Source organism: Centrocercus urophasianus, unplaced genomic scaffold, assembly GCF_019232065.1.
Source record: "Centrocercus urophasianus isolate 14NV4802_14NV808 unplaced genomic scaffold, USGS_Curo_1.0 seq_6, whole genome shotgun sequence".
In the NCBI taxonomy this organism is placed as follows: domain Eukaryota; kingdom Metazoa; phylum Chordata; class Aves; order Galliformes; family Phasianidae; genus Centrocercus; species Centrocercus urophasianus.
Window position 1 is genome coordinate 626996 of NW_024885199.1, and position 23528 is coordinate 650523.

General features: G+C 56.5%; 4 protein-coding genes across 10 annotated transcripts in view; 1 reads left to right on the forward strand and 3 right to left on the reverse strand.

Moving 5' to 3' along the window:
• Positions 1–1961, reverse strand: part of SKIV2L (Ski2 like RNA helicase) — a 6766-nt gene extending 4805 nt beyond the window's left edge. The window contains exons 1-8 of the mRNA XM_042836373.1: positions 1905–1961; positions 1621–1724; positions 977–1086; positions 610–727; positions 458–521; positions 295–369; positions 165–211; positions 7–50 (exon numbers count right to left, since the gene is read on the reverse strand). Of these exons, the coding sequence (XP_042692307.1) occupies positions 7–50; positions 165–211; positions 295–369; positions 458–521; positions 610–727; positions 977–1086; positions 1621–1724; positions 1905–1923 (581 nt within the window). The 5' untranslated portion in view covers positions 1924–1961. The remainder of the gene's footprint in view (positions 1–6; positions 51–164; positions 212–294; positions 370–457; positions 522–609; positions 728–976; positions 1087–1620; positions 1725–1904) is intronic.
• Positions 1962–2024: 63 nt separating this feature from the next.
• Positions 2025–4987, forward strand: NELFE (negative elongation factor complex member E). Its single transcript, XM_042836391.1, has 10 exons — positions 2025–2224; positions 2312–2384; positions 2566–2711; positions 3334–3408; positions 3497–3531; positions 3689–3843; positions 4170–4314; positions 4568–4622; positions 4701–4803; positions 4888–4987. The coding sequence occupies exons 1-10, from the start codon at positions 2150–2152 to the stop codon at positions 4968–4970; spliced, it is 945 nt and encodes a 314-aa protein (XP_042692325.1). The 5' UTR covers positions 2025–2149; the 3' UTR covers positions 4971–4987.
• Positions 4988–5393: 406 nt separating this feature from the next.
• On the reverse strand, positions 5394–19835 carry ZC3H11A (zinc finger CCCH-type containing 11A). Of its 7 annotated transcripts, none has more exons than XM_042836384.1 (18): positions 19688–19835; positions 17158–17214; positions 16041–16093; positions 15595–15785; positions 15313–15432; positions 14722–14845; positions 14092–14295; positions 13495–13611; positions 12944–13024; positions 12387–12497; positions 11677–11739; positions 11348–11431; positions 10346–10843; positions 9738–9811; positions 9009–9153; positions 8092–8255; positions 7713–7780; positions 5394–7021 (listed from the first exon to the last, which is right to left on the reverse strand). In XM_042836384.1, exons 4-18 carry the CDS (start codon positions 15646–15648, stop codon positions 6757–6759), a joined length of 2172 nt encoding a protein of 723 aa, XP_042692318.1. In that variant the 5' UTR covers positions 15649–15785; positions 16041–16093; positions 17158–17214; positions 19688–19835; the 3' UTR covers positions 5394–6756. The 7 variants fall into 7 exon arrangements, with proteins under 7 accessions (XP_042692318.1, XP_042692315.1, XP_042692317.1 ...); XM_042836381.1 differs by having other exon boundaries at positions 16041–16488; XM_042836383.1 differs by having other exon boundaries at positions 19669–19835.
• Positions 19836–21680: 1845 nt separating this feature from the next.
• The window catches only part of LGR6 (leucine rich repeat containing G protein-coupled receptor 6), a 67294-nt gene continuing 65446 nt past the window's right edge, over positions 21681–23528 (reverse strand). The window contains exon 18 of the mRNA XM_042836390.1: positions 21681–22909. Within this exon, the coding sequence (XP_042692324.1) occupies positions 21681–22909 (1229 nt within the window). The remainder of the gene's footprint in view (positions 22910–23528) is intronic.

Here is a 23528-nt window from a genome sequence, read left to right on the forward strand (position 1 = left end):
GCCCCCAAAACGCTACAGAGCGATGGTGCCCCCCCCCCGGGCTCCGGGGGCTGCTTATGTTTAAAGGAGGAGGGAACAGTGAGGCAGGAGGGGCCCGCTGTGCTGCGGGGGGGGCACAGATGTGGGGGTTGAGGAGGTTCTCCTCGCTGTTCCCTACCTCTGGCCTGAAACTCAACGCCGCGTTTCAGCCCGGGGGGGGTGGTCAGTAAATCTGAAGTTGGGAGGGAAGACAGAATGAAATGATAAAGTTAAGGAAGGGGCACCTCCAAAACAGCCCCCCCGGCAGTTCTGTACCATTTTCAAGGTCCAAATCCTCTTCATTTGGCCACTGGGTGTGGAGCAACTCCAGGGGGGGGTCCTCCAAACCACCTACAAAAAGGGCAGTAAGGGTCAGCTTTAGGGGTCACAGAAAAAGGGGGGCAGCAGGTATTAAAAGGGTGGGGGTTGAGGTGCCCACCTTCCCACTGGGGGACGTCGCCGGTGTCTGGGGGAGAGGGGAGCCCCGCGTCCTCATGCAGCTCCTACATTGCGGTTATAAGGCGATGTATAAGAGGGGCTCTTATACTATGCCAGCCCCAACCCCCAATTAGTTAATTAGCGTTCCCCCACCTCAACAAAGCCCTGCAGAGCCCCTGTGCCGGGGTCCCGCAGTGCCCGCACGCTGCTGTGCACCGGCGTCGGCTCCAACACAAACAGTGAGCGGGGGGTGGGCACCCGCGTCCAGCGCCTGGGGGGTGGGAGGTAAAAAGAGTTGCAGAGCCCCCCCTCAGTCTGCCTCCCCCCTCAGAGCCCCTCCGAGGGAGCAGAAACCCCTGACGAGTCTGGAGCCCTGCAGGGATTTTGCCCCAATGTTCCCCCACTATAAGTGCCTCCCCCCCATCCTCACAGCCCCCCCTGGAGGGGCCCAGAGCCCCCAAATATCTGCACTGCACTCCAACAACCCCCTTTATCACACACACCCCCCCCCCCCCCATACCTCTGAGCCCGTTCATGTTGGTGGGGGGGCAGCCAGGAGGGGGTCTGCAGGAAGCGCTGCTCCAACTCTGCTGTCAGGGGAGGAGTGAAGGGCGGGAGGCCCTGGGGGAGCTGGGGAGAGGTGGGGAACACGAGGAGTCACTGAGAGCATTCCATAAAGGGGGCACTTTAGGGGGGATCAGAGGGTATCCAGGGGGGTCCCTTGGTGGAGAGTTTTCTTGTGGGTGGGGCATCTGAAGGGGTCCTTTGGGGGGATTTGAGGGGACTGGAAGAGTTGCTTGGGAGAGTCCTTTGGGAGGAGCAAGAGGGGGTCTGGGGCTCAGGGTGTCCCTCTGGGGGTCCCCTGGGGAAGTCAGAGAGAATCCTTGGTGGGGGAACATTAGAAGGGGTCTGGAGAAGGGATCAAGGGGGTCCCTGGGTTAGTGGGATCTGGGGAGGGGGGGTCTCTTGGGTGAAGTAAGAGCAGATCTGAGGGGGTCAGGGGCTCTGGGGGTCCCCGGGGAGCGGGCTTCACAACGCTCTTTAGGGGCTCAGAGGGGGCCTGGGGGGCCGTCAGGAGGGGGAAACGTTGGGGGAGGGCTGGGAGAGGAGGGAGGGGAAGGCAGAGGCGACGTAGGCGTCAGACGGTGTCCAGGAGGGACTCACCGTGCTGCGGGGGGGGGCGGGACCCGGCAGCAATTCGCAGCGCCCGGCGCAGCCCAATTCCAACAGTGCCAGGGGGAGGTGCAGGGGCCCGGGGGGGGGCAGCACTGGGGGGGGCGGAGAGGAGCGAAAATATACAGAAGACGATCAGAGCTCCATAGAACACCGCCCCCCTCCCGAACCCCACAGAAGCCCCTCCATAGGCCCCACGACCCCCGCCGGACCCACAGACCCGCCTCTCCCCCAATACAGACCCCACGACCCTCCCACAGACGCCCCCACCCCACCGATCCGCTCCAGCTCCATCCCCACTGCTCCGCCGGGCGCTGACCCGGAAACGCTCCCCCCTGCCCTCAGCGAAAAGCGGAAGTTCCGGCTGCTAACCGGAAGTTCCGGATGCCGAGCGGAAGTCCTGCAGCCGAGCGGAAGAAGTGCGGCATTGCGGCCGTTGTCAGGGAGACCGGAGTGAGCCGGAGCTCCGGGGCCCCCCGCAGCTTCTCGGAGCCCCCGCCGGGATCCGCCGTTCCCAGCCATGTTGACGCTGCCGCCGGGGCTGACGGAGGAGGAGGAGGCCCTACAGAAGCGTTTCGCCAAACTGCGCAAAAAGGTGTCGGCCTGGACCCACGCGGACCCCCAGCGGCCCCTCATTGCCTCCCCATTCCCGTCCCATCCCCTGAACGCCGTCTCCCCGCAGAAAAAGGCGCTGCTGGCGCTGAAGAAGCAGCAGAGCAACACTGGGCCCAGCAGCCAGGGGGGCATCAAGCGCTGTGAGTCGGGGTGGGGGGGCCCTAAGGGAGGAGGCTTGGGACCTCTCAAGGCCTAAGGGATGCGGGGGGCTCGCGGTGGAGGGAAGCGTGGTTAATGTGGGGCTGGGATTTGGGGAAGGGCGTTGGGGGGCGGGGTTTGTTTTGACTTTGGGAGGGGTGAGGTTGAGCCCCCCCACCGCAGCCATGTCAGACCAGCCCCCGGTGGACACCGCCACGGCCACCGAGCAGGCCAAGCTGCTGGTGAAATCCGGTGCCATCAGTGCCATCAAGGCCGAGACCAAGAACTCGGGCTTCAAACGCTCCCGGACGCTGGAGGGGAAGCTGAAGGTGAGGAGTGTGAAGATGAACCCCTCCAAAAAAAAATCCCAGGGCCGCAGCACCCCCAGAGCCCTACACAGAACCACAGAGCTCCCCTCAAACCCTATGGAAACGACCCTGAAACATCAAAGTTCCACAAAAACTTCTCCAAAACACCACAAATTCCACAAAAAAAACCCAGATCTCGCTACAAATTCCACAAAAACAGCCCCCAGAACACCGCAAGTACTACAGAAAGGCCCCAAAATGCCACAAAACACTCAAAAACGCTCCAGATCCCCCAAAACACACCAAACCTCCTCATATTTCCTGCATTTTGCCTCAAATCACCCTCCCAAATCCTTCCCATTTTGGCCCAAATCCCACCCAGAAATGCTGAGCATCTGAAGAAACACCCCAAATCCCACAAAGCCCTTCACTGCCCCATAAGTCCAACGAAACCACTCAAATCTTCCTCATTTTGCCCCTAAATCCCCCTCGTTTCCACCCAAATCCCACCCTTAATTCCCTAACACCCCCTGAACTCCCCCTCATCCTACCCAAGCCCCCATTTTCCCCAGATTCACTCAAAATGCCCCCCGTTACCCCTCTCCCTCTCCCCCTTCCTCTTTATTCTTTATACCCCTCCCAGGACCCCGAGAAGGGCCCAGCCCCCACCTTCCAGCCCTTCCAGCGCAGCGTTTCGGCTGACGATGACACCCCTGAGGTACTGGGGGGGCAGGGAGGGACAGTTACTGAAGGGGGGCAGGATACCCAGGGCGGGGATCCCATCGTAACCTCCCCTACCCCTGCAGTCACGGCGACCCCAGAGAAAATCACTCTATGAGAGGTGAGTGCCACCCTCCCCTTTATCGCCCCCACCCCTTCATTTGGGACTCCCATCCCTTTCTTTTGGTCTCTACCCTGACGCACAGCCCCTCCCCCCATCTCCGCTCCCCCATATTTGAGCCCTGTCTCTGTGTTTATTTTGCTCCCCTCTCCCCCAGCTTTGTCAGTGCCAGCGAGCGCCTGCGAGAGCCCGAAGCCGGGGGGGGACGTGGGGACCCCCCTGAGCGGGGAGAGCGTGAGCGCCGCTTGGACTGGGAGCAGGAGCCGGAGCCGGAGGAGCGGGGCGGCCGCGAGCGCGAGGCGGCTTTCAGGCGTAGGGGGGGGTCCTCAAATCTGGGGGGAGTTTGGGGGTTCTTGTTGGTTTCAAGGGGGTCCCGTGGTGGCTCAGGGGGTTCATCTGGGGGTGCTCTCCATGGAAACGCCCCCGGCGCTGGGGGATGTCCTGGTGGGGGGGGGGTGGAGGAGGGAGTTTTTGGGGGCGTCGCATTATGGGGATCCTGCTGGGGGTCCCACTGAGGATGGGCCCCGTGGGGCGGGATCCCGTCTGAGCGTTCTGTTGTTGGCGTCCCATTGGGATTGGGGGTTCTCCCGGGGTGTCCGTGGGGGGATGTCCCTCAGTGTCCCCACCGCGCCCCCCAGGTTCCGACTCGTTCCCTGAGCGCCCCTCCCCGCGGAAGGGCAACACGCTGTACGTGCACGGAGCCGAGCTGAGCCCCGAGCTGCTGCGCAGCGCCTTCGCGCCCTTCGGAGCCATCATCGACCTCTCGCTGGACAGCCCGCGCAAGTGGGCGGGGCCACGGGCAGGGGGCGGGGCCGGGCGGGCGGGGCCGTGGAGCCAGTGATGGGGCTGGTGGGGTTGTGGGGCAGGCGGGGCCGGGGCGGGGCTAAGGGTGTGTGGGCGTGGTCACAGGCCTAAGGGAGGGCTGAGGAGTGGAGGAGGGTGGGGGGGGCGGCGGGGCTGGGGTCGCTGATTTGTGGTGGTGCCGAATGGGGAGCGGCTGCTGGGGTGGAGCTGTGCCGACCTCACCCCACTGCAGCTGCGCCTTCGTCACCTACGAGAAGATGGAATCGGCCGACCAGGCCATGGCCGAGGTGGGTGCTGCCGTGCGGGAGCTGTGGGGGGGACACGTGGGGTGCTCCCAAGCGCTGACCCCCCCGGTGCCCCCGCAGCTGAACGGCGCCGTGGTGCAGGACGTGCAGCTCCGTGTCAGCATCGCCCGCAAACAGCCGCTGCTCGACGCTGCCACCGGGAAATCGCTGTGGGGATCCCTGGGTGAGCTGGGGGGGCACCGGGGGGCACAGGGACATGGGGGTGCCAGCAGCGCTGAGTCCCTGCCCCCCTCCTGTGCCTCCACAGCGGTGAAGAACAGCGCGAAGGGCTCCCACCGCGACAAGCGGGCGCAGGTGGTGTACAATGAGGATCTCTTCGGGGGGCAATAAAGGTTTACTGCACACTGCAGTGGTGTGACGGGCTGAGAATGGGGCACTGCAGGACACGGGGGGTTGTGAGGGGGGAGGATGAGCGGTGATCAGCTGCACACCCACCCATAACTCAACTGCAAGCCTCACCTGGCTGCGGTCCTGAGCATGCTGGGCTGCCCGGCGCTGCTCTCAGCAGCACAGCTCTGGGAATCCCTCCCAGCTCCCAGCCTCCCTCTCAGAGATTCACACTGCACAGAATAGCAGCTGAAGGCTTTAGGACCAAATAAGTGAGGGGTGCTGTTCGAGCTCGTTCCTTTCCATGGAGCAATGATGGCAGTAACCCGGTGGCAGCAGCGCTGCTGGGAAATCAGAAAGCGATGGGAGGGTGGATGAGCACCATCCTGCTCCACCTGAGAGCCGCAGACAGACGTACAGCACTGCTGTCCTGTGCCAGCTTTATTTAAAAACAGCCGGGAGCCGCTGGCGCAAACAGAGGAGCCTGACTACGTTCATACAATATCTTAAATAGAAGGCAAATATAAAATGAAAGATAAAATATTTACAGTAACAATAACGGCATACACAAAACGGGCAGAGTCCCACCCAGAGGCGAAGGCTGACAGCAGAAAATCACAAAATCTTCTGCTGAATCACGGCATCCTTCAGCCGGCCCAGGGCTGCACGGCGCCCACAGCGCTGCCCCCAGCGGCCCGGCCGGCTGCGCTCCGCTCACCTGAGCCGAGCATCGCTGCGGGGCGGCACAGCACAGAAATGAAGTATTTACAATAAACGCCTCTGCCGGCAGCAAACGCCTGGGAGCCCCTGCGGCATCACACGTCACAGTAGGAAAAGCCTGAAGTTCTGCTACAAGTTAAGAAAATAATCCCGAAGTTATCTGCGAGAGAAAACACGGAGCAGAGCGGGGCAGCAGCACAGCCGTCCCGCAGGGCCACAGCCGCGCGCCGCTCCCCGCTGCCCTCGCACAGCGCCCGGTGCCGCAGCAGCTCCGGCCCCAGCGCAGGGAGCTCCGGGAGCCCAGAGGCGCCGCCGCCGATCCTCGACAGCCCCGCCTGCCGCGGAGCAGAGGAACGCAGGCCGCTCGCCCCGGCACCCGGCTCCGACCAGAACGCGTCCGAAGTACGATTAAAAAAAAGGGGGTGAGAGCAACGCACTGCAGCGCGGCTCCTTCTCACACTGATGCCGCATCGCTGCTGAGAACCGGGAGGCAGCGCGGAGCCCCCAGCCTCGGTGGCACGTTTGGTCCAAAACACCAGAATAATTCTGCTCCCTCCCAGCCCTCCGCCGTCACGAAGTTGCCTTGAGGGATCCAAGTCAAAACAAAAGCAAACACCAACGGAACAAGAGCCGGCAGAACTCCAGAGACACGGCAGCTCCCAAGAAACAGGAACAGCAAAGCTTCCAGCTGCTCCCCACGCTGAGCGCGGCCAAGGGAGGAGGAAGGAAGAAGCTTCAGCTTTAAGCCTTCAGAGCATCCCTGGATCAGACCAATTCGCAGCCAGCGCAGCGCACAGCTGGACGCCCTCAGGGCTGAGTCAGAGCTGCTTTCTCCTCTTGCTGCTGACAGGAGCCAACCAGGATCAGGGAATGGACGCGCAGGACCTCAGCTCTGACCAGCAGGAAAACTCAGGACAACGGAATGCAGGCTGCCAATTTCTACCAGTTCAACTGTGCTTTAAGACTCACGGTGAAGCCTCCTTCAGAAAAAGTATCACCCCGGGGTATCCAATGAGAAAAAAAAAAAAAAAAAGTTTTAATTTTTTTTTATATACCATAAGACTGCAGTTCAACTGTCAATCATCTCAGAAAGTTCAAGAAGGAGGTCATCCTCATCCTTCCCCGGGTCCAAGTCAATTTCTGCTTCCAGTTTCCCTCCTGAGATTTCCCAGATCAGCTTTTCAAAGTCATCCTCCACAGACAAGGGCGCCTTCCCAGCCCCCGTGGAGCTCAGCTGCTGCGCTTTGGCCGCCGACTGGGAAGAAGCTGAAGCTGCACTCGAGTGCTCCGACTGCTCCCCATGGTCTGCTTGGCTCCCCCGATGCAGTTCAAGGCTTGGGAGAACAAGGAAGAGAACAACATTACACAGCATTTCTCAGCTGGAGGCATTTTCTGCTGACCAGCACTCACACCCAGTTACTCCTCCTGCACCTCAAACACAGGCGTTGCCAGCCGGTAACCCAGACTGCCTGCAGAGCCCACGTGCCAACAAGGCTGTTTTTCAGCGTGGGGATTTATCTGCAAGAACACCGAGGGCCAGCAAACACAGCTCCTCTTCTGTAGCAGAGATGCTCTACCTCCTTCATTAGGCCGACTGGAAAAGCGTTAAGGCAACCTCTGCAAACACCTGTTCACTCATTTGGTTCCTTTGCCCAGTGTGCTCAGCAGGCTGCTCTCGAGTCCAAGGAGCTGAACTTCCATCCACCACCTCTGTGCTCCCTCACAAGATCTGTCTTAGTGTTGTCAGCTGAGTGGTGTTCTCGAGGACCAACACGTGCAGGACAACTCACACCTCAGCTCAGGGTCACTCGGGCATTCAGAAACCCAAGAACACACTGGAGAGCTGAACCAACTTGCAGCATTTCAAGAAAATCATCTAGGTAAACATCTCTGCTAGCTGCCAGAAAATTATGTGAGATTATTTTTCTTTTGCGGTTCAACCCCACCATCCTTCCCACACACGGAAGAACTCACGGCTCACGGAAAGACAAACCGCTTAAGAAACAAAGAAGCTGTGCTCATCACCTGCTGGGGGGTTTCTCTGCGCCAGGCTTGGTGAGCAGGCTGTCGTCAGGCAGGGCTGGAGCAGCAGTCTGGAAAGAAGCAAGGCAAAGTGAACGATTCCTCAGGAGAGCTTCCCCTGCAGCGCTTCTCCTTCAGCACTGCTGAGCCTGAACCCAGCCCAGCTCCTGAAGGATGTCAGCTGCACACACAGCTGCGCAGCACCTCGGCTTTGGAGCAGCACAGCACGAACCACCAAGTCCTGCACACCAGGAGTCACAGCACTGCAGGGCGCCGCGCCACCCATCCGCACAGCGACCGCTTTGCAGGGGGTCCTGCAGAACATCCCGGCCCTCCGCTTCCTACAGCAGCTGCGCCTCAGACTGACGCTCCCCCTCCTTACCAGAGCTGCTTTTTTAGCTGGAGGCTCCTCACTTCCAGCACTACTCAGAGGTTTCACGGCTGCCACAGCAGAGGGAGAGATCTCAGCCGCCTTCCTCTTCAGCGCCCGCTTCGAGGGGGCGCCGGCTTTGCCGTCTGCAGGCTTCGCGCTCGCCTTGCACTTGGCTGCAGTAAGAGGAAGAGAGCTGCTGCAGCCGTGCCTCGAGAGAAGCCCAGCTCTGCTGTCATTCCCACAGCCCTCATGCACACTTAAATATATCTGGCCAGCAAAGCTGCACTGCTCTTTCCTCAGCTCTCAGCAATCTTTCACAAAGCCAACCCTGCCTACCAGCAGTCCGACCAAAGGAACAAAGAAACCGCACAGCTCCACCCAACAACCCAGGACAAGGGAAGCAACCATACAGCAATCCCAGAGAAAGCAATACTTTTCTAAGACACTCTGAAGTCCAATGGAATTCACAGACACGGACTTCTGTACTTAAAGCCTCGCTCCCTCTACTGAAAGGAAAAAGCAGCAGTGACAGCAGACATGAGAGTGGGACCAGACGCTGTGCAAGCCCCAGCAGACCCTCAAAACGCACTCAGCTGTTCATCACGTCTGCAGTTCAGTGCCACTGTCTCTCTCCCATTCTCAAGCTGAAGCCTGGCTGGAAGGAACGCAGTGAACTATGAAAGTAAGCACCTCCCCTCCCAGCAGGGAGCAATGGCGCGCGCCCACCGTGAGATCTGTCCTCGTGTCCCTTCACTTCCAAGGACCACTGCACCCCACGCTCAGTTCTCTGTTGCTGAGGTTGCTCTGGTGGTTTCCCTGGCAATACAGTCTCCCATCTTTCTGAGATTTCACCTATGCCTTTGCAAGCTGTTAAGCTGACCCTGAAGCCAAGGTGGATTCAGGGCTGCTACGCCCTGGACTTTTACCTTTGACTGTCTCTTCAGCAGCAGGTGGCACAGCAGCCACTTCCTTCTTCAGCTTGTCCGGTTGTCTCAGCTGCGGCTTCTCCTTTATTGTCCCCTCAAGGCTCTTCACTTGAGCTTTAGAATTTGGTGTGCTCTGATCCGAGGGCTACAAAGAAACAACGTGCAAAATAAGAACACCAGGGAGGATGCACTGAGAAAATCAGATGGGCAATATTTCCAGGATGGCCCCAACAGCGCATTACTGTCACTCGGTCACTGACGTTTCCTTCTGTAAACGTCTGCCCGTAACAAGACCCAAGCTTTGCTGTGAAAACAGTTTCAGAACTGCACAATTCACAGCAAAGCGAGCTCCCATCAGCACAGTGCTGTAGCTGGTAGCTACCACATTCTTCTTGAGCAACAGAAAGTCACTCCTGTTCCCCCATGCAGCATTCACCCGCACGCTGTGTTCCTCGAACACTTTTGTACCCAGTGCCCTCCTCATCAGCCTCACAAGTTGCACCCGGTGCCAGCAGGGTTACAGCCTCACTGCCAGTACAACCAGATTAACTCAGAGTTTGAGGACAATGCTGCCTGCAAAACCTATTGAAATGGCAGGACTGAAACTCTGCTGCAGCTCTTCACCAAAGCACGAAGGTGGGAACGCGCTCAGGACGGCGGCACAGGTGAGCAGCAAGAACAACATGGCAAGGAATGGCGTCAGTGTGTCCATGTTCAGAAGGGACTCACCTCTGCAGGGGCAGAAACAGCTCTGGGAGAAGCCCTGCTCAATTCCACAGCCTTCTTCTCTTCTCTTCCAGGTGCTTTAAAACAAACAAAAAAATAACTTGGTCAACAGCAAGCATATAAAGAAACCCGAGTGCCCACGTCTCCTCCGTGTGCTTGTTTCCTCACACACAGAGCGAGGCACAGAGAGGCAACACCACGCAGCCCATGCAGCATATGAGCTCTCACCTCCTTCCTGCACTTCTCTTCACAAAGCCTCTGTCACTCCCCAACCAACAACTCCCCCCTGACAGAGGTTGGCCCCACGCTTTACAAACACGTCTACATACTCAGCAACACCTTCAGAGATGAAGGTAACCCTGCACTCCACACCAAAAACAGATGGCAGGAAAAAAGTACAAGAGAAACTGAACCACAAAGCCTCACACGAGTCGATTTTCCAGACGGAAATGCAGGCAGACACCATGGATTCAGTGGAAAAATACATGGATGTGGATAAAGGCAGCCAAGTTTGCATTTTGTTGAAAGAAAAAAAAAAAAAAAAAGCCATGGGAATTCTAAGCAAACTTCATTTGCTTGACAGGGAAGCAGACAGAGAAGCACCTCGTTACCTGCTAGCTTTGTGATCCGCAACAGCTTCCTCCCTGCAGGGGGAGGCCCAGGCTGTGCTGCTGCAGCTGAAACGTTTTCCCCGCTCTGCTGCATCCGCAGAGCTTTCTCCTGCTTGATTTCTTCCAAGGTTTTAATATGCACTTCTTCCAAAGGCTTGATTTTACGTGCTGGCTCTTCCAATTTCACTTTACCAGGCACCGATGGAGGCAGAATTCTCTGCTTCCTGCGCTCGCCCTCAGCTCTCTTCTCAGTGAGCAACTCCTCTCCTTTTTGTTTCTCTTCTTCCAGTCGCTTGTGTTTCCTTTCAGCCAGGGCTTCCGAGAAGGTTTTGATGCGACCTGCAGGGGGCGGCCTCCCCCCTGCGCTGGGATCCTCCGCCCTGCAGCAGCTCTCTGCCTGGGGGGCAGCTGGGCTTTCTCCCCGCTGGTTAGCTCTCTCCAGACGGATCTCCTCCAGCGTTTTCACGTGGATCTCTGCTGCTGGCTTGGCACCCTTCTCTGTCATCACCAAGCAAGGAGAAGCACAAGGATTAAAAGAGTCCAAAGAGAGCTTAAGTCTCCAAAATTTGTCACATTATGGGATGTGAGCGCTCACAACAACGCATCTCAGCACAGCTTCCCTCTGCGCTGCAGCTTTCTAAGCCACCTGTCCTACTTTGAAAACCAGCCCCTTTTTTTCCCCCTTTCAAATTAATGTTTAGGGCTCTATGGAAGTGGTCTAAGTTCGTTAAAAGGAAAAAGGGGAAAAAATTCCTAGTCGTTACCCATTTGAGCACTAGTCTGTCCCAGTCTCTCCTTCAGAGACTCCATGCCTCGAACTACAGAACAGAACCAACCAGGGATGCTGCGTAAATTCCAGCTCTGGGCTCACGTCTCAAAACAGGGCAGGAAAAATAACTGCAAACCCCAGTGGTGATGACCTCAGGAAGCAGCAGAGAGCACTGCCAGGGAAGAGCAGAAAGCCTGCAGGAGCCTGTGCAGCAAACCCAGATGCTCATTTACCTCTCCTTGGTGCTTTGTCAACCTCAATCTTCTTCCCCAGCCTTTCTGCAAGGCTGCGCTTCAGCGGGAGGCCACTGACATCAGCTGCAGAGAAAACAACAACACTCCTAAGATAATTTCTTGGGAGGAAGGTTTTAGAGCAGTCAACCACAAGCTTCAATTTCTCCAAGTGCAATTTCTCAAATTCACCTTTCAGCTGCTACGGTTTTGTACCATTTGTACAGTGAGCACAGATCCACGACACGCTTCCCCCCTCACACTTCAGCAACGCCCCCCGCCGCAGCCACGTTCAGAGGAGGCACCAAACACAGCCCCCAAGCAGCCCTTACCAACAGAGGCTTTCCGTTTTCCAGGTTTCTCAGCAATACTCAGTCGAACCACAGGCTCCTCCCCTACAACAAAGGGCAATCTGCTTATTTCGCAGTGACCAGCAGCCTACAGACTTACTGCCCTGTTAGCTCATTTCCCACAAAGAAAGCACCACCACCACCCCAAAGACACTTTTGACAGCCTTGACACAAAATAATATTGCCAGCGTAACGCACTCAGAAACCTCAGTTGCTTCATTCCTCTCTTTGAATTCCTCGGTGGTGTAGCACGGCCTCCTGGGGCTCTTTCCTCTCATTTCTGAGTTGCTCTGCTCTCAGGTGGCTCCTGAGCTGCACACTGACCATTGCTGCACCGTTAGCCTGCTGCTGAACTTCACTGAGCTCTAATCTGCCCCTGCTGTCAGCTCATTAACAAACACCACTGGGGTCAGGAGCACAGCAGGCACAGGTCAGCTCCTCTGGGAGTTGCAGCTCAGCAGTAACACAGAGCTCACCACGGCGCTCACAGGAGTTGCTCTGTGATCCCTTACTACTACAGAACAGAGCAGCTACAGTGCCAACCTTCCAACAACCAGAGACTCCTGATATAAAAGCATCTTTTGGATACAAAAAAGCAACAGCAGCAGACCAACACAGCCCAGCTACCTTAACTGTTATCTATCCATTCCATTCAGCAGCCACGAAATGGAAACAGAGGTACTCATCATTACCTTGCTTTGCAGACAGTGTCACAGTTCTGACCACTGTCCTCACGTTCTCCTTCTCTGGCACAGGAACGGCCCGAGATTGGAGCGGATGAGCAGGAACTCCTGAAGGCCCTTCTGATCAAAGGGAGCAAAGTGTTTACAGAAGAGAAAAGCCACTGCCAACAACAGAAACACACCTGACAGAACCATCACAAAGACCAAAACGCATTCATTACTTGTTACTGCCAAATATGCAACAGCAGTGCATGTAAACAAGAGGTGAACAATTTGCCTCCAATCTGCTCTTGGAATTCCCATCTAGAAGAGCAGCTGTCTGCATTTAAAACAACACATTGCATGCTGAAGTAGCTTGATACCCCCAGCTAAAAATGGAAGCCTGTCTCTCGTGCAGCTCCCAGCCACCAGCAACTGCTACTGCAAACTCAGCAGTGCAAGAAAAAGGTTCCCTTCCATGAATGGCTCCATTCCAACACATCGCCAGCTATGCAGGTATCATCAGAAGGGAAAAAAAAGGGAAGAAAACAAACAGAAGGATAACAAAGTAGGGCATATCAACTCACCGCTCTGTTTTTTTGTTTTTTCCTTTTGCTTCTTCAATTTGATTTCTTCCAGCGTTTTTATTCCAAAATTCAAGGTGTCATCTGGGAACACAAAGCGGCGAATGAGGCCGAGGGGCAGAGGGACGCACTGAGGGGCTCTGCCAGCTGCCTCGTGCTCAGAACATCCATCACAAACCCTGCCAGCTCCCCCACGGGGCAGAGCACCATGGAACTGATGTCTGCTGCTGCCCTCTTTCAGCCTTCAGGACACAAAAAGTAAGCTTCACCCCTGATTTTAACCCATCTACGTGACTTTGGATTTCTCTACCAGCAGTGTGGCTTTCACCAGTGGCTGAAGAGATGCACACAGAGACGCTTAAACCCCGTGCTGTGGCCCTGCCTAACGAAGCAAACAAAGCAGTTTACCTTTCCAACCTGAAAGGCACGCGAAATTACGAGGTAGGAACAAGACCAGGGAAATAGCTGGGTCCACTCAGCAGCCCTGTGCTCTGCTGTGTTTGCACAATAATCGGCAGGTTCTTCTGATTCACCCTACCACTGTGCTGGAGTACCTTGTTTTGTATCAGCATTAGATTTCCTGGTGGAAATTATCCGCAATCCGTTATGGTTTTCCTCAGCTGGTTGCTGGACAGGTGTTTTTGTTTCTTCTCCCTCCTCAGAAAGCTGGTCTGCACAGGGATAGAGAGTCAGCCTCTTCAGTTACGCAATGAAATTCAACCAGATTTCTAACGTTTCTGCAGCTCACACAATGACACTTCAGCCCACACTTAATATTCTTAAGTACAAACATAAATGATTACAGAAGGGCTCCTGATTTCAGCAGCTGTACTGACCTGGTGAACACAAAGAAGCAGCCTAAGCAAACAGAACAACTAGTGGGGAGCTGGAAAAAGCATCTGGAGCTCCAGACTCTCCACATGGCTTTAACCAGTGCATGCTCTGTTACTCTCCTGACCAAACAGAGAAAACTCTCCCCTGAGATCCACACTGCAGACCAGCAGCAGGAGTGGCTCTGAGCTTCCCTCCTGCATTACAATTCCTGCTCACTGCTGCCAGGCTGCTGCCCCATCCTCATCAGCCCGCAGGTGTTCTACGAGTCACAGAACACAGACACCTTCAAGATCAAAAGCAGCAGCAACCACACTCACCATCATCATCTTCATCATCGTCTGCAGCATTGATTACAACTGGAGGGTGCGTAGGGCTTGGCACATTTTCTGAGTTTTCCACTTTCATCACTCCCCTCAACTGTGGAGAGGGGTTGGACTGCACAGAAAGCTTGCTCTGCTGCAGTGTTATCTGAGCTGCCTTCAGATCATCATCTGCAGACTCCGGCGGACTCGGCAGCGTGGCTGCAGGAAGGAGAGGAGCACCAGGAATTTAAAGCTTTGACCCCAACCCACAGCCTCTGCACAAAGATGGCAGGCAGGCTGACAACCTGCACAGGAAGAGTTGAGTCTCCAGTTGCCATCCAGTGACTGGCTGCTCTGTCAACAAAGAATCCCCATCCCTCCCCCTCCCCCCCCCCCCAAGATTCACCTCCCTAACAGCAGTAAAAGCTTAAATGCAGGAAAACAACCTGCAAGGGAACGGCCACAGGAGCAGAGAGAAGCTGAGCATGAAAGAAAAAACCAAAATGTCAGAAGCACACGCAGTTCAGCCGTGCCCCCATCAGTGCACTTCCTCCTGCACTCACAAACGAGTGTCAGATGGCGGCTCCACAACACCACACCCAACAGCCAGAGTTGATCCTTCATAGTCAGGAAAGACAAACTCACTTTTGCTTGGTGGTAAGAAGAGCCCATCGACGTAACGCCCCTTGGTGTGATGAAAGGCACAGTTGGATTTCTGGCAGCCTCCCGGCTGGTTCTCCCAGAAGCAGGGGATCTCACTGCGCTTCTTCTGAAGATACAAAGGAAGAAAAGCTGATGGCAACGAGCACCTGAGGTTTGCAGAGGGAGACTGAGCTCCAGAGCACAGCACTGAGCCAGCTGTCACCCAGCAGCACTCAAACCCCACTCTGAAGGGTGCACAGCTGTGAGCGCGGGGCTCAGAGCTCCCAGCATCGCATGGGAGAGGACAGCAGTGCAGAAGGGGCTGAACAATGCCCCCAGCACAACGCCTCTCTGATCGATGGGGCTCTTTAGCATCTGCTGAGAGGATGCTGTTGGTGTCTACTACAAGGATTTCCTGCTAAGAAATACCAAGGACATCGAGTTCTCTTCCCTCTACTTCCTCCCAGCCCCCTCTTGACAGCAGGAACCACCATCATTTCGAAGCAAGTGGATCTGATCTGCAAAAGCCCATTCAGCCCAGCTAAAGCAACGGGAGGTGGGTTTGGTGACGGATTCTGAGGAGCCAGCACTCACATCGATCTCCATGTGCCTGAACCTGCAGACATTCCTGAAGCAGCGGCCCTCCTTCCACAGCGTGCAGATGGTTTCGTTGCCCAGAGCAGCTTCGCAGTGCCGGAAGGGACAGCTGTCTCCCTGTGACCCAATGGAAACAAAGAGAGGAAAATGAAAAAGTGCAGCCTGACAGCTGGCCGCAGTGCAATCAGCTGCTAAGTCCTCCAAAGATCAGTCATGCCTCTACTCCACTCCGTCCTCTTAAGAACTAAAAGAAAGGAAAATGAAGGAAAAGAAGCAGACCTTGTTACAGGTGGAATAGAAGTAGAAATAGCAATCATCTCCTTGCTTCGACATGCTGGGCGAGCTCTTGGAAGCAGCTCTGTCCCAAGGATCTCTTGCAGTCCCCTGTGCTCTAAGAGTTGGCTCGTGCTTCCTCGGACTGAACGTCTTCTACTGCCTGGATCAGCAAAATCTTCTTTTTAAAAGGAACCCTAAGCAAAATACCAACAAGTGGAAAATCATGAGGAATGCACATCTTTCCAGCTTTCTTCTGTTCATCAAGTTAGTCTCTCGGAAGCAGCCGTTTCAGAACATCGCCCTCCTCAGCACTGCAGTCACAGCGCCCTGACTCAAGTGCTCAACTGCCAGCCCCCAAACTGAGCCCCTCCTTCACCACCGCGGCTGTCAGTCAGTCTGTAACCCCCAGCAACTCCGTCCGACCGCTGCAGACCCTCGAGCTCACCCACCTGGACAACCTCAGCAAAGACAGCGATCTTCAAAGCCTTCCAGTTAACTTCTCCTGTAGGCCGAACCAACACTGAATCCGTGAATTAATAATAAAGGGGTAGAAAGAATTTTCCTCCTCACTTTGCCAAGGGAACCTCTCATCCACAAGTCAAACACGGGATGTGCTCTTAAACATCTTACAACTAATGGAGGAAGCGAGTCCATTGGAATGCTCTCAGAGCGGAGGCAGCCAGGGTTAGTGAGCTCTTCGAGGAGAAAAAAGGAAAAAAGGGAAAAAAAAAAGAAAAAGAAAAAACCCAGCGCACTTAAAGGCGAACTCGTGATCAAAGCGGCTGCAAAAATGAGGCTCCGTCTTCCACAGCCGGGCAATTTTTGTTTTAATTCTATCACATTTTTAAAATTTAAAATTCTGTAAGTTGGAATTTCTGGTCTTCAAGATTTCTTCACCTATTAAGAAAACACAAAAACCTTCCCCCGTCTTTATTACCTGTACAGCACAAGCATGCCAGTGCGCATCGACACACAAACACAGCGGGCGGGAGCGGCAGCGAGAGCGGGGGGGGGGGGCGGGGAGCCGCGCACGGGCAGAGGAGCGCACCGCGGCCGGCGGGAAGCGCCTGGGGGGCGGCGGCTGGGGCAGCGCACAGGGCGCATGCAGGCGGCGCGAGGGAAGGGCAGCGAGCGGGCGGAGCGAACAGAGCGGCGAGGCGGGGAAGCCTCGCTTTGCGAACGGCGTGGCTGCACGGTACGGAGCATCTTCAATCGGCCGGCTTTGTGCGGGTCGGTTCTGCGCCGCAGGGCGCTGCACGTTCGCCACGTGCCGCTCCCTCGCCGCGCAGCCGTCGCTCGCAGCGCTGGGAAAGCGGCCCGGCTCGGCTGCAGCGCGTTTTGCCCAGCCTCAAGAAGGGCTTGGGCTGGGTTGGCTTTTTTCTGCTGTGAAATCGAACGCTTTGACATTTCACTTGTTTTAAAGATATTAAATGCCGTAAAACCTGCAACCAGGCCAGACGGAAGTTCAAATTAAAGTGATTCTGAACTCTTTCGTTAAAGTGCTGCACGTTTCTGTGCAAAGGATTTCCGACAATCAATAAGGAAAGGTTGGAACCTTTTACTCACACAAACACTAGGGAATTTTCCAGGAAATATTTTTTTTGGCAGGGAATTTTCCCAAATCTAAAATAAAGAGAGGAGAAGTCGGGTTCTCACGTTAGTTGCTGGCTCGACTGCGTGACAAAGGGAATAAAAACAGCAGTTAAGGGCAAAGATTCCTTCTCCAACAGCAGCGCTCCCTTCTGACCTTTAGCACCTTCACAACCAGATCATCTGGCGCAGATGCCCACACACACCTGCTCCTAACAGCCTCAGCACGGAGCTGGGCACAAACACGTCTCTGGCTTCTGCTCTGTGGCACACACAGCTCAGCACTGCACTCACGGCCTTTGGTTCTGCTCGCAATTGGAAGGGATCTGGACTCGGGAGCAGGAAGAAAACACACCTAGAAATATCCCACAGCCCTGTGCTCCCTGCAAGCCCTTCAATTTTATAGCAGGTGACCCCAAACAACACCTGTCAGCACGACAGACCAAAGCGCTGCGCCCTGGGAGCCTGCGCACAGCGAGTAACTCTGGAGCACTCAGCACATCTCAGCAGTCTGCTTCACCTTTTTAAAGACTGCCTTTCTCCTCCAGAACGCCAGCCAAGTTTTTATACCAAGAGATTTCAAGCTTGTTCCGTACAAAAGAATTCCAGCTACACTGAGGTCACAGCAGCCGGGACTCAGTGCACAGACAGACAGACACAGAGCAGCCCTTGCCAAAAGAAGACAGGTAGCACAAAGGAAGCAGCTCGTTTCTTTTGCATCTTGCCTTTCTGAGCACCAAACACCACCATCTATTCCCCACTCTTGCTTTCCAGTTTGCTGTCCTGCAGAGAACAGCATGAAGGGAGGAGGATTTTTCTGTGCTTCAACTAATATGTCAGAGGAAGATGACCACGTTTACCCAGCTGTATTTGTTGTTGTTTACCTACAGCACCAAGTATTTCCCTTGCAAAGACTCTGCTGCCGCTCACCCTGCAGCAGATTCACAGCACAGCAACCTCACAGAGAGGAGCAGGAAAGGCAGCACTCCATTGTGCTGGGGGCAAAGAGAAGCGTCAGGCAACAGAAGCGTTTGTCTGAATTTCTGCAAAAGCACTTCTGAAAGCATTGCTTTCGTGAAGAAAACTCCCTGTCTTTTCCAGGTGCTCTGGGCTCACACCTTGCAGTCTTTGCTCTTCTTCCAGGTAACAATGAGAGCTGTAACACAGCCCGTTCAATGAAGTCCTGCCCCCCATCTTGTGCAGCAACACCAGGCACAACACACCACGTGGAGGCAGGACCTGCAAATCCCAGCCCTCAACAGATTTTTAGAGAGTACCAATTTTTAATGGAGTTCCTCTCTCTCTTAGTCCATAACTCCTTTTTTTCTCTACGCTGATATTGAGTGGTTCTCTGTCCCTTTCCTTCTTAGTGCCTGACCAGGCACTGGGAACCTCTTCCAGATGAAGGGTACTACAAAGCTGCTGCTTCTCTAAGGGGAGAGAACACACTCATTCCTTTTTTATTTCTGAAATCACTGCTGGGCTTTGGCAGCAATTTACTAAGAGAGTAAGGATGATTCATCATCCTCACTGAAACACTGTACGAAGTCTCAAAAAATAACCCATTTCCCCTGGAAACAGCCATTTGAGAGGGAAGGGAGAGCAGGAGGAACTCTGCCCCAGACAAACCTTTGTGCTGACGCACCTTCCAGCCACCACCTGGCAACCAACCCAACTCAGCTGCTCAGCCCGAGGCCTGTCCAATTCACACACAGCACAGTGGTGGTTCTGACATGGGCTTTCAAGCCAACTATCCTCAGAATATCTTCGTTTTTTTAGGATGAAATAACACAGAGCTGCACTTCCCAAGAAAGGCCCACAGCTCAGAGCTCAGGTCTGCTAAGGAGCCGAACATTCCCACCTCTGCAGTGGTTCTGTGAGGTCATCTCACACATCACTCCTGCCCTTTACCAAACCGGAGGAAACAGGCACCTCTTAATCCCAATCTTTAAGAAACAAACACAAAAGTTTGGTTTTAAGCAAACTAAAGGAGAAATTACGATGACAACCGAGTGCACCCAGAGTTAGTCGGACCCTGAAGCTCTACGGGGAACGGAGGGGCGATCTGTCAATCACAGCACATTCCCCACAGGCACTGCTGCTAAAGGAAGGCACGACGCCGTAACTCCGCAGGGCCAGAGGCGGGATTTCCAGTCTAATCAACGGCCCTCCCGAACGCGCTCTGCCTCTCCGGACGCACCGAGCCCGTGGGAACGGCGATGCGCGGGGCCGGGCAGGGCGAGGAGCAGCGCGGGGCCGAGAGGAACCCGGCCTGAGCTGAGAGGAACCCAGGGGGAGCCGCTCGGCCCGGGGAGCCGAGGAACGCCGCACCGCACCGCCCGGCGGCGAAGGGCGCCCGCGCGGGAGGCTCGGGGCCTGGCGGTACCGGCCGCGACGCGGCCTGCTTCCCCCGACGGGAGCGGAGGGAACCCGGGCCGGGCGGAGGCCTTTCCCCGCCCCCTGCGGTCTACGAGCGGCTATAGTTACCGGCGAGCAGGGACTTTACCGAACCCCAGGGACCGCGGCCGCCGCTCTATCTCCCCGCTCCGCTGGGGCCGCCGCTCGGGCCGTCGCCTTTCCCCTACTGCCAGCGTCAAAGATGGCGTCCGACATACGGGTACCTGGGTACCCCCGTAACCAAGATGGCGCCCGTCGCGGCTTCACTTACACCCGCTTCCGCCCGCTGGAGCGAACGGCGGCGAAGCTGTGCGCAGGCGCAGAGTGAGCGCGGCCCCGCCCACCGCGGCCTCGCGCCGGAAGTGGGGCGGGGCGGGGCTGTCACTTCCGTCTGGGGCCGCCCCCGTTTCCGGTGCGGTGCGGTGGGTTTTGCTGCCTTAACGCCTGCGAGCTGTTGAAGTCTGTGGTATCAAAGTTACAAACGTTCGCTCAAATATTTGTGTCCGTATCTTCAGTAAAATCATCCGCACGGGTAAAATCCCAAAGGGGGCTCAAAGCAAAAACGCATCCTCTTCCAATATACGGAAGCTCAGCACCGGGTCAGTTCTCCCTTGACGCTTAATGGGCGTTGGGCGACGCTGAGGCGTGGTGGCAGGGAGAGATGGGTTGAGTTCCCTCGCAGCTGAGCTCCCTCCTGCCTCGCTACCATTTCTGGAAACGTCCAGAAGAGGACAATGTTCTCTTGCTTTCAAATTCCTCCCGTAACAAAAACTACCAAAGTGTAAAGAAAGGGAGGAGGGGGAAGAGGAAAACAGTTATTTTAATTGATTGATTTAGTTGGAAAGAAGTGCAGGAGGGAAAACAAAAAACACACAACAACACACACAATTAGACTTTTCCCCAGGCGGAAGCGGCAGGCAGCCGCAGGGCGAACCAAGAGGGCACAACGCAAGAGGTCAGAAAGCAGCCACTGGTCAGCAGCGGGGCTCCTTTATTATCTCACAGGGATGGATGGCTGATACAGCTGTGGTAACACTGGCAGGACTTAAGCTTTGCCCAGAGCTGACCCAGAGCTGACCGCGGGTGGCAGGTGGTGGTGGTGGGTTGTGATGGGAGAATGGATCTGGGAGATCCCTGAGCCATGGGGAGAGAATTCAGGACCATTCACAGCGGTCTGTGTCCTCGTGACATTGCCATCCCACAAAGCTGATTTCTGTTCCCTTCTATGTGAGCTGTCCTCACAAAGGGGGGGGGCAAGCACAGCCCCCACATGGGCTCTTCTATGGGGGGGACACGTGCTCCTGAAGTGAGAGCCTGTTACAGGGTGAGATTTGGGGGCAGGGAATGAGCCAGACCCGTCCCCACCATTCCCCATGGAATCTGGCAGCTCTGGGCAGGAGGTGTGAAGGTGGAGAGCTCTGTGAGTGGGGGGAGGCCCGTGTCCCCCCAGGCACACTGGCCAGGTGACTACAGGCAAAGCACAAGGGTTTCTTGGGGGAGGTGTTTGGATTTGGCTGCTTTGGGGGTCAGAAACCCATTGTTGGGTTGAAAGAGCAATAGCATTCCCAGCCCGGGGCGCTGGCTGAAGGAGCAAGCACTGCCCAGCAGCAAGGCTCCCAGCACAGAAACCACCCGACATTAGCAGCCCCAACGAGTACACTGCTCATAACCCATCTCCTCTGCCTTTGCAGCTGCTGGTGTAAAGGGCACACAAGCCCACTTCCAGGGCTCTGCAGGCCCGCAGGGACCCGGGTTTACCATCACCTATGGGTGACCGTGTCGTTGCAGCTGGCTGCTTCCACGTGTCTCTGCTGCAGAGCACTGCCTTGTGTGTACTCAGCTGTCCTTGGGGCTGGGTTTTGCTGCCGATGAGAGGAGGGTCTCCCTGAGCCGGTGGGGTCCCTCCCACACAGTCCCTAGCAGGGAAACACGGTCCCCTCCCGTGGCCAGCCCGGAGCGTCCGCAGCCACAGAGCCCTTCCAGGACCTTGGCAACGAGCAGCGTATGTGGGGGGGCGGGGGTAGACGGGTCGCGCTGGTGCTGGAGGTGGAGCAGCCCGCTGGCACCGGCTCTCCGCGCTGTGGGCACGGCTGCTCCGAGCTCTATACGTGAGAGACGTAGGGCGGGGGGGGGCAGGAGGCGGCCCGGGGGCTGCGGGCTGTCGGCTCCCCGCTCTCTGGAGCCGTCAGTACGGCGCTGTCACTGAGGCAGGGGCAGAGCTCGGAGCAGCCCCGCTGCCTTCCCCCCGCGCCCATCCTTTGCTGGCAGGGCACGAGCGTCGCGGAGGGGAAGCGGTAGCTGTCGAGGATGGGGTGCGCTCCCAGGGAATCGGACGTCTCGAATATGTGGTCGATGTCAGAGAAGCTGACCAGAGCCTGCGTGGAGTCGTAGGAGATTTTCTCCACGTCGTCGAGCCCGCAGGGCTGGGGGCAGCCGCCCCTGTCCCGGCCTTTCTGCCGCAGCAGGCGGAGGTCATCCCTGCAGTGGGGGTTGAAGAGCAGGTAGAGCACGGGGTTCAGGCAGGCAGGCAGGGGCAGGACCACCAGGAGGACTGATTTGATGACCTCCGGGGTGATGAGGAAGAGGTTGAGCGTGGAAGAGAAGGTGAGGAAGGCCACCGGGCAGTAGAGGAGGCAGTTGGTGAAGATCAGCCAGGCCACGTGCTTGACCATGGCGCAGTCCCAGACAGCGCCGCACTCGCCCTTCAGCAGGCTGCAGTACAGTCGGATGTAGGTGCCTGTGACCATCAGGAAGCAGAGCACGTTCGTCATCGCCAAGGCCACGGTGAAGCCCAGGGTGGCGGGTTTCCCACCCGGGATGGGGTATGGGAGGCACAGCGGGGACGCTCCGTACTCCCCGATGGAGAAGAGAGGCAGAACTGCGGCCACGAAGGACAGCAAGAGGCAGCCGAGCGCCGCCGCCTTCACCTTGCCAAGGGAGGGTGCCTTCCTGCAGCCCCGCGCGCAGGAGACCGAAACGCTGCACTGCACTGCAGCCAGTGTCAGCAGGAAGATGGCGGCTTCGGAGGAGAACACGGCCAGGAAGCCGGTCACCCTGCAGCCCGTGCCGCTCTCCCACCTGGCGCCGAACTGCGCGAAGTGGCCGTAGGTCAGGGCGTCAACGAGAGCCAGCATGCTGCAGGAAACGCCGCTCAGCGTGTTGGCTCCGGCTATGGAGCCGATGACAAACTTGACTGGAGAGAGGTAGCTGGGAGAGGCGAAGACAGCCAGGACCACCAGCCCATTGCAGAGCACCGAGACCAGAACAATGACCCAGACGCCCAGGCGAATGATCCAGCTCTCAAACAAGTGGTCACAAGGCTTGAAGGGGCCTGGAAGAAACCCAAACCCAAAGTTAAAACCCCATACCAGCGCTTTGCTCCGGTGCTGCTGCTCAGAGTGGCGGCCCCAGCTCCTCAGGGCAGGTCCCAGCATTGTCACCCCGTGACTCTGTGCATGGCAAAGTCCTTTTGCTCTTCTGTCCCACCCCTGCCCTATGCTGAATCCTGAAGTCAAGGGGACTTCTTTCAGAGGAGCTCACGGCCATAATGCCCCACATTTCTGTGGGTTTCCAGCCTCATTGGTGCTCCTGGGCTCAGCCTGGCATTTGGGCTCCTCTGCCAGGTGCTGCTGTTCCCCCCACACCCCAGGGATCTCAGAGTTGTGGAGAGGGGATGCAAGAGAGACGGCAGCATGCTGCATCCCTGTGCACTGCCAGTTCTGCCCTAAACCCACAGCTTTGGCTGAGCTGGGTTTTATTGTGTTGGCATGAATGACCTCTGTGCAGAGGGGACGGCCAGGACAGGATGAAGTGTTAGGGAGGGAGACAGCTGGCAAGGAGAAGGAGGGAGGGAGCTGCAGTGTCAGGGAGGGGATAGAGAGACCTGAGCAAAGAGAACATGGGAGGATATCAGGAGAGAGAATGATGGAGGACTGAGGTGGAGGAAGGAG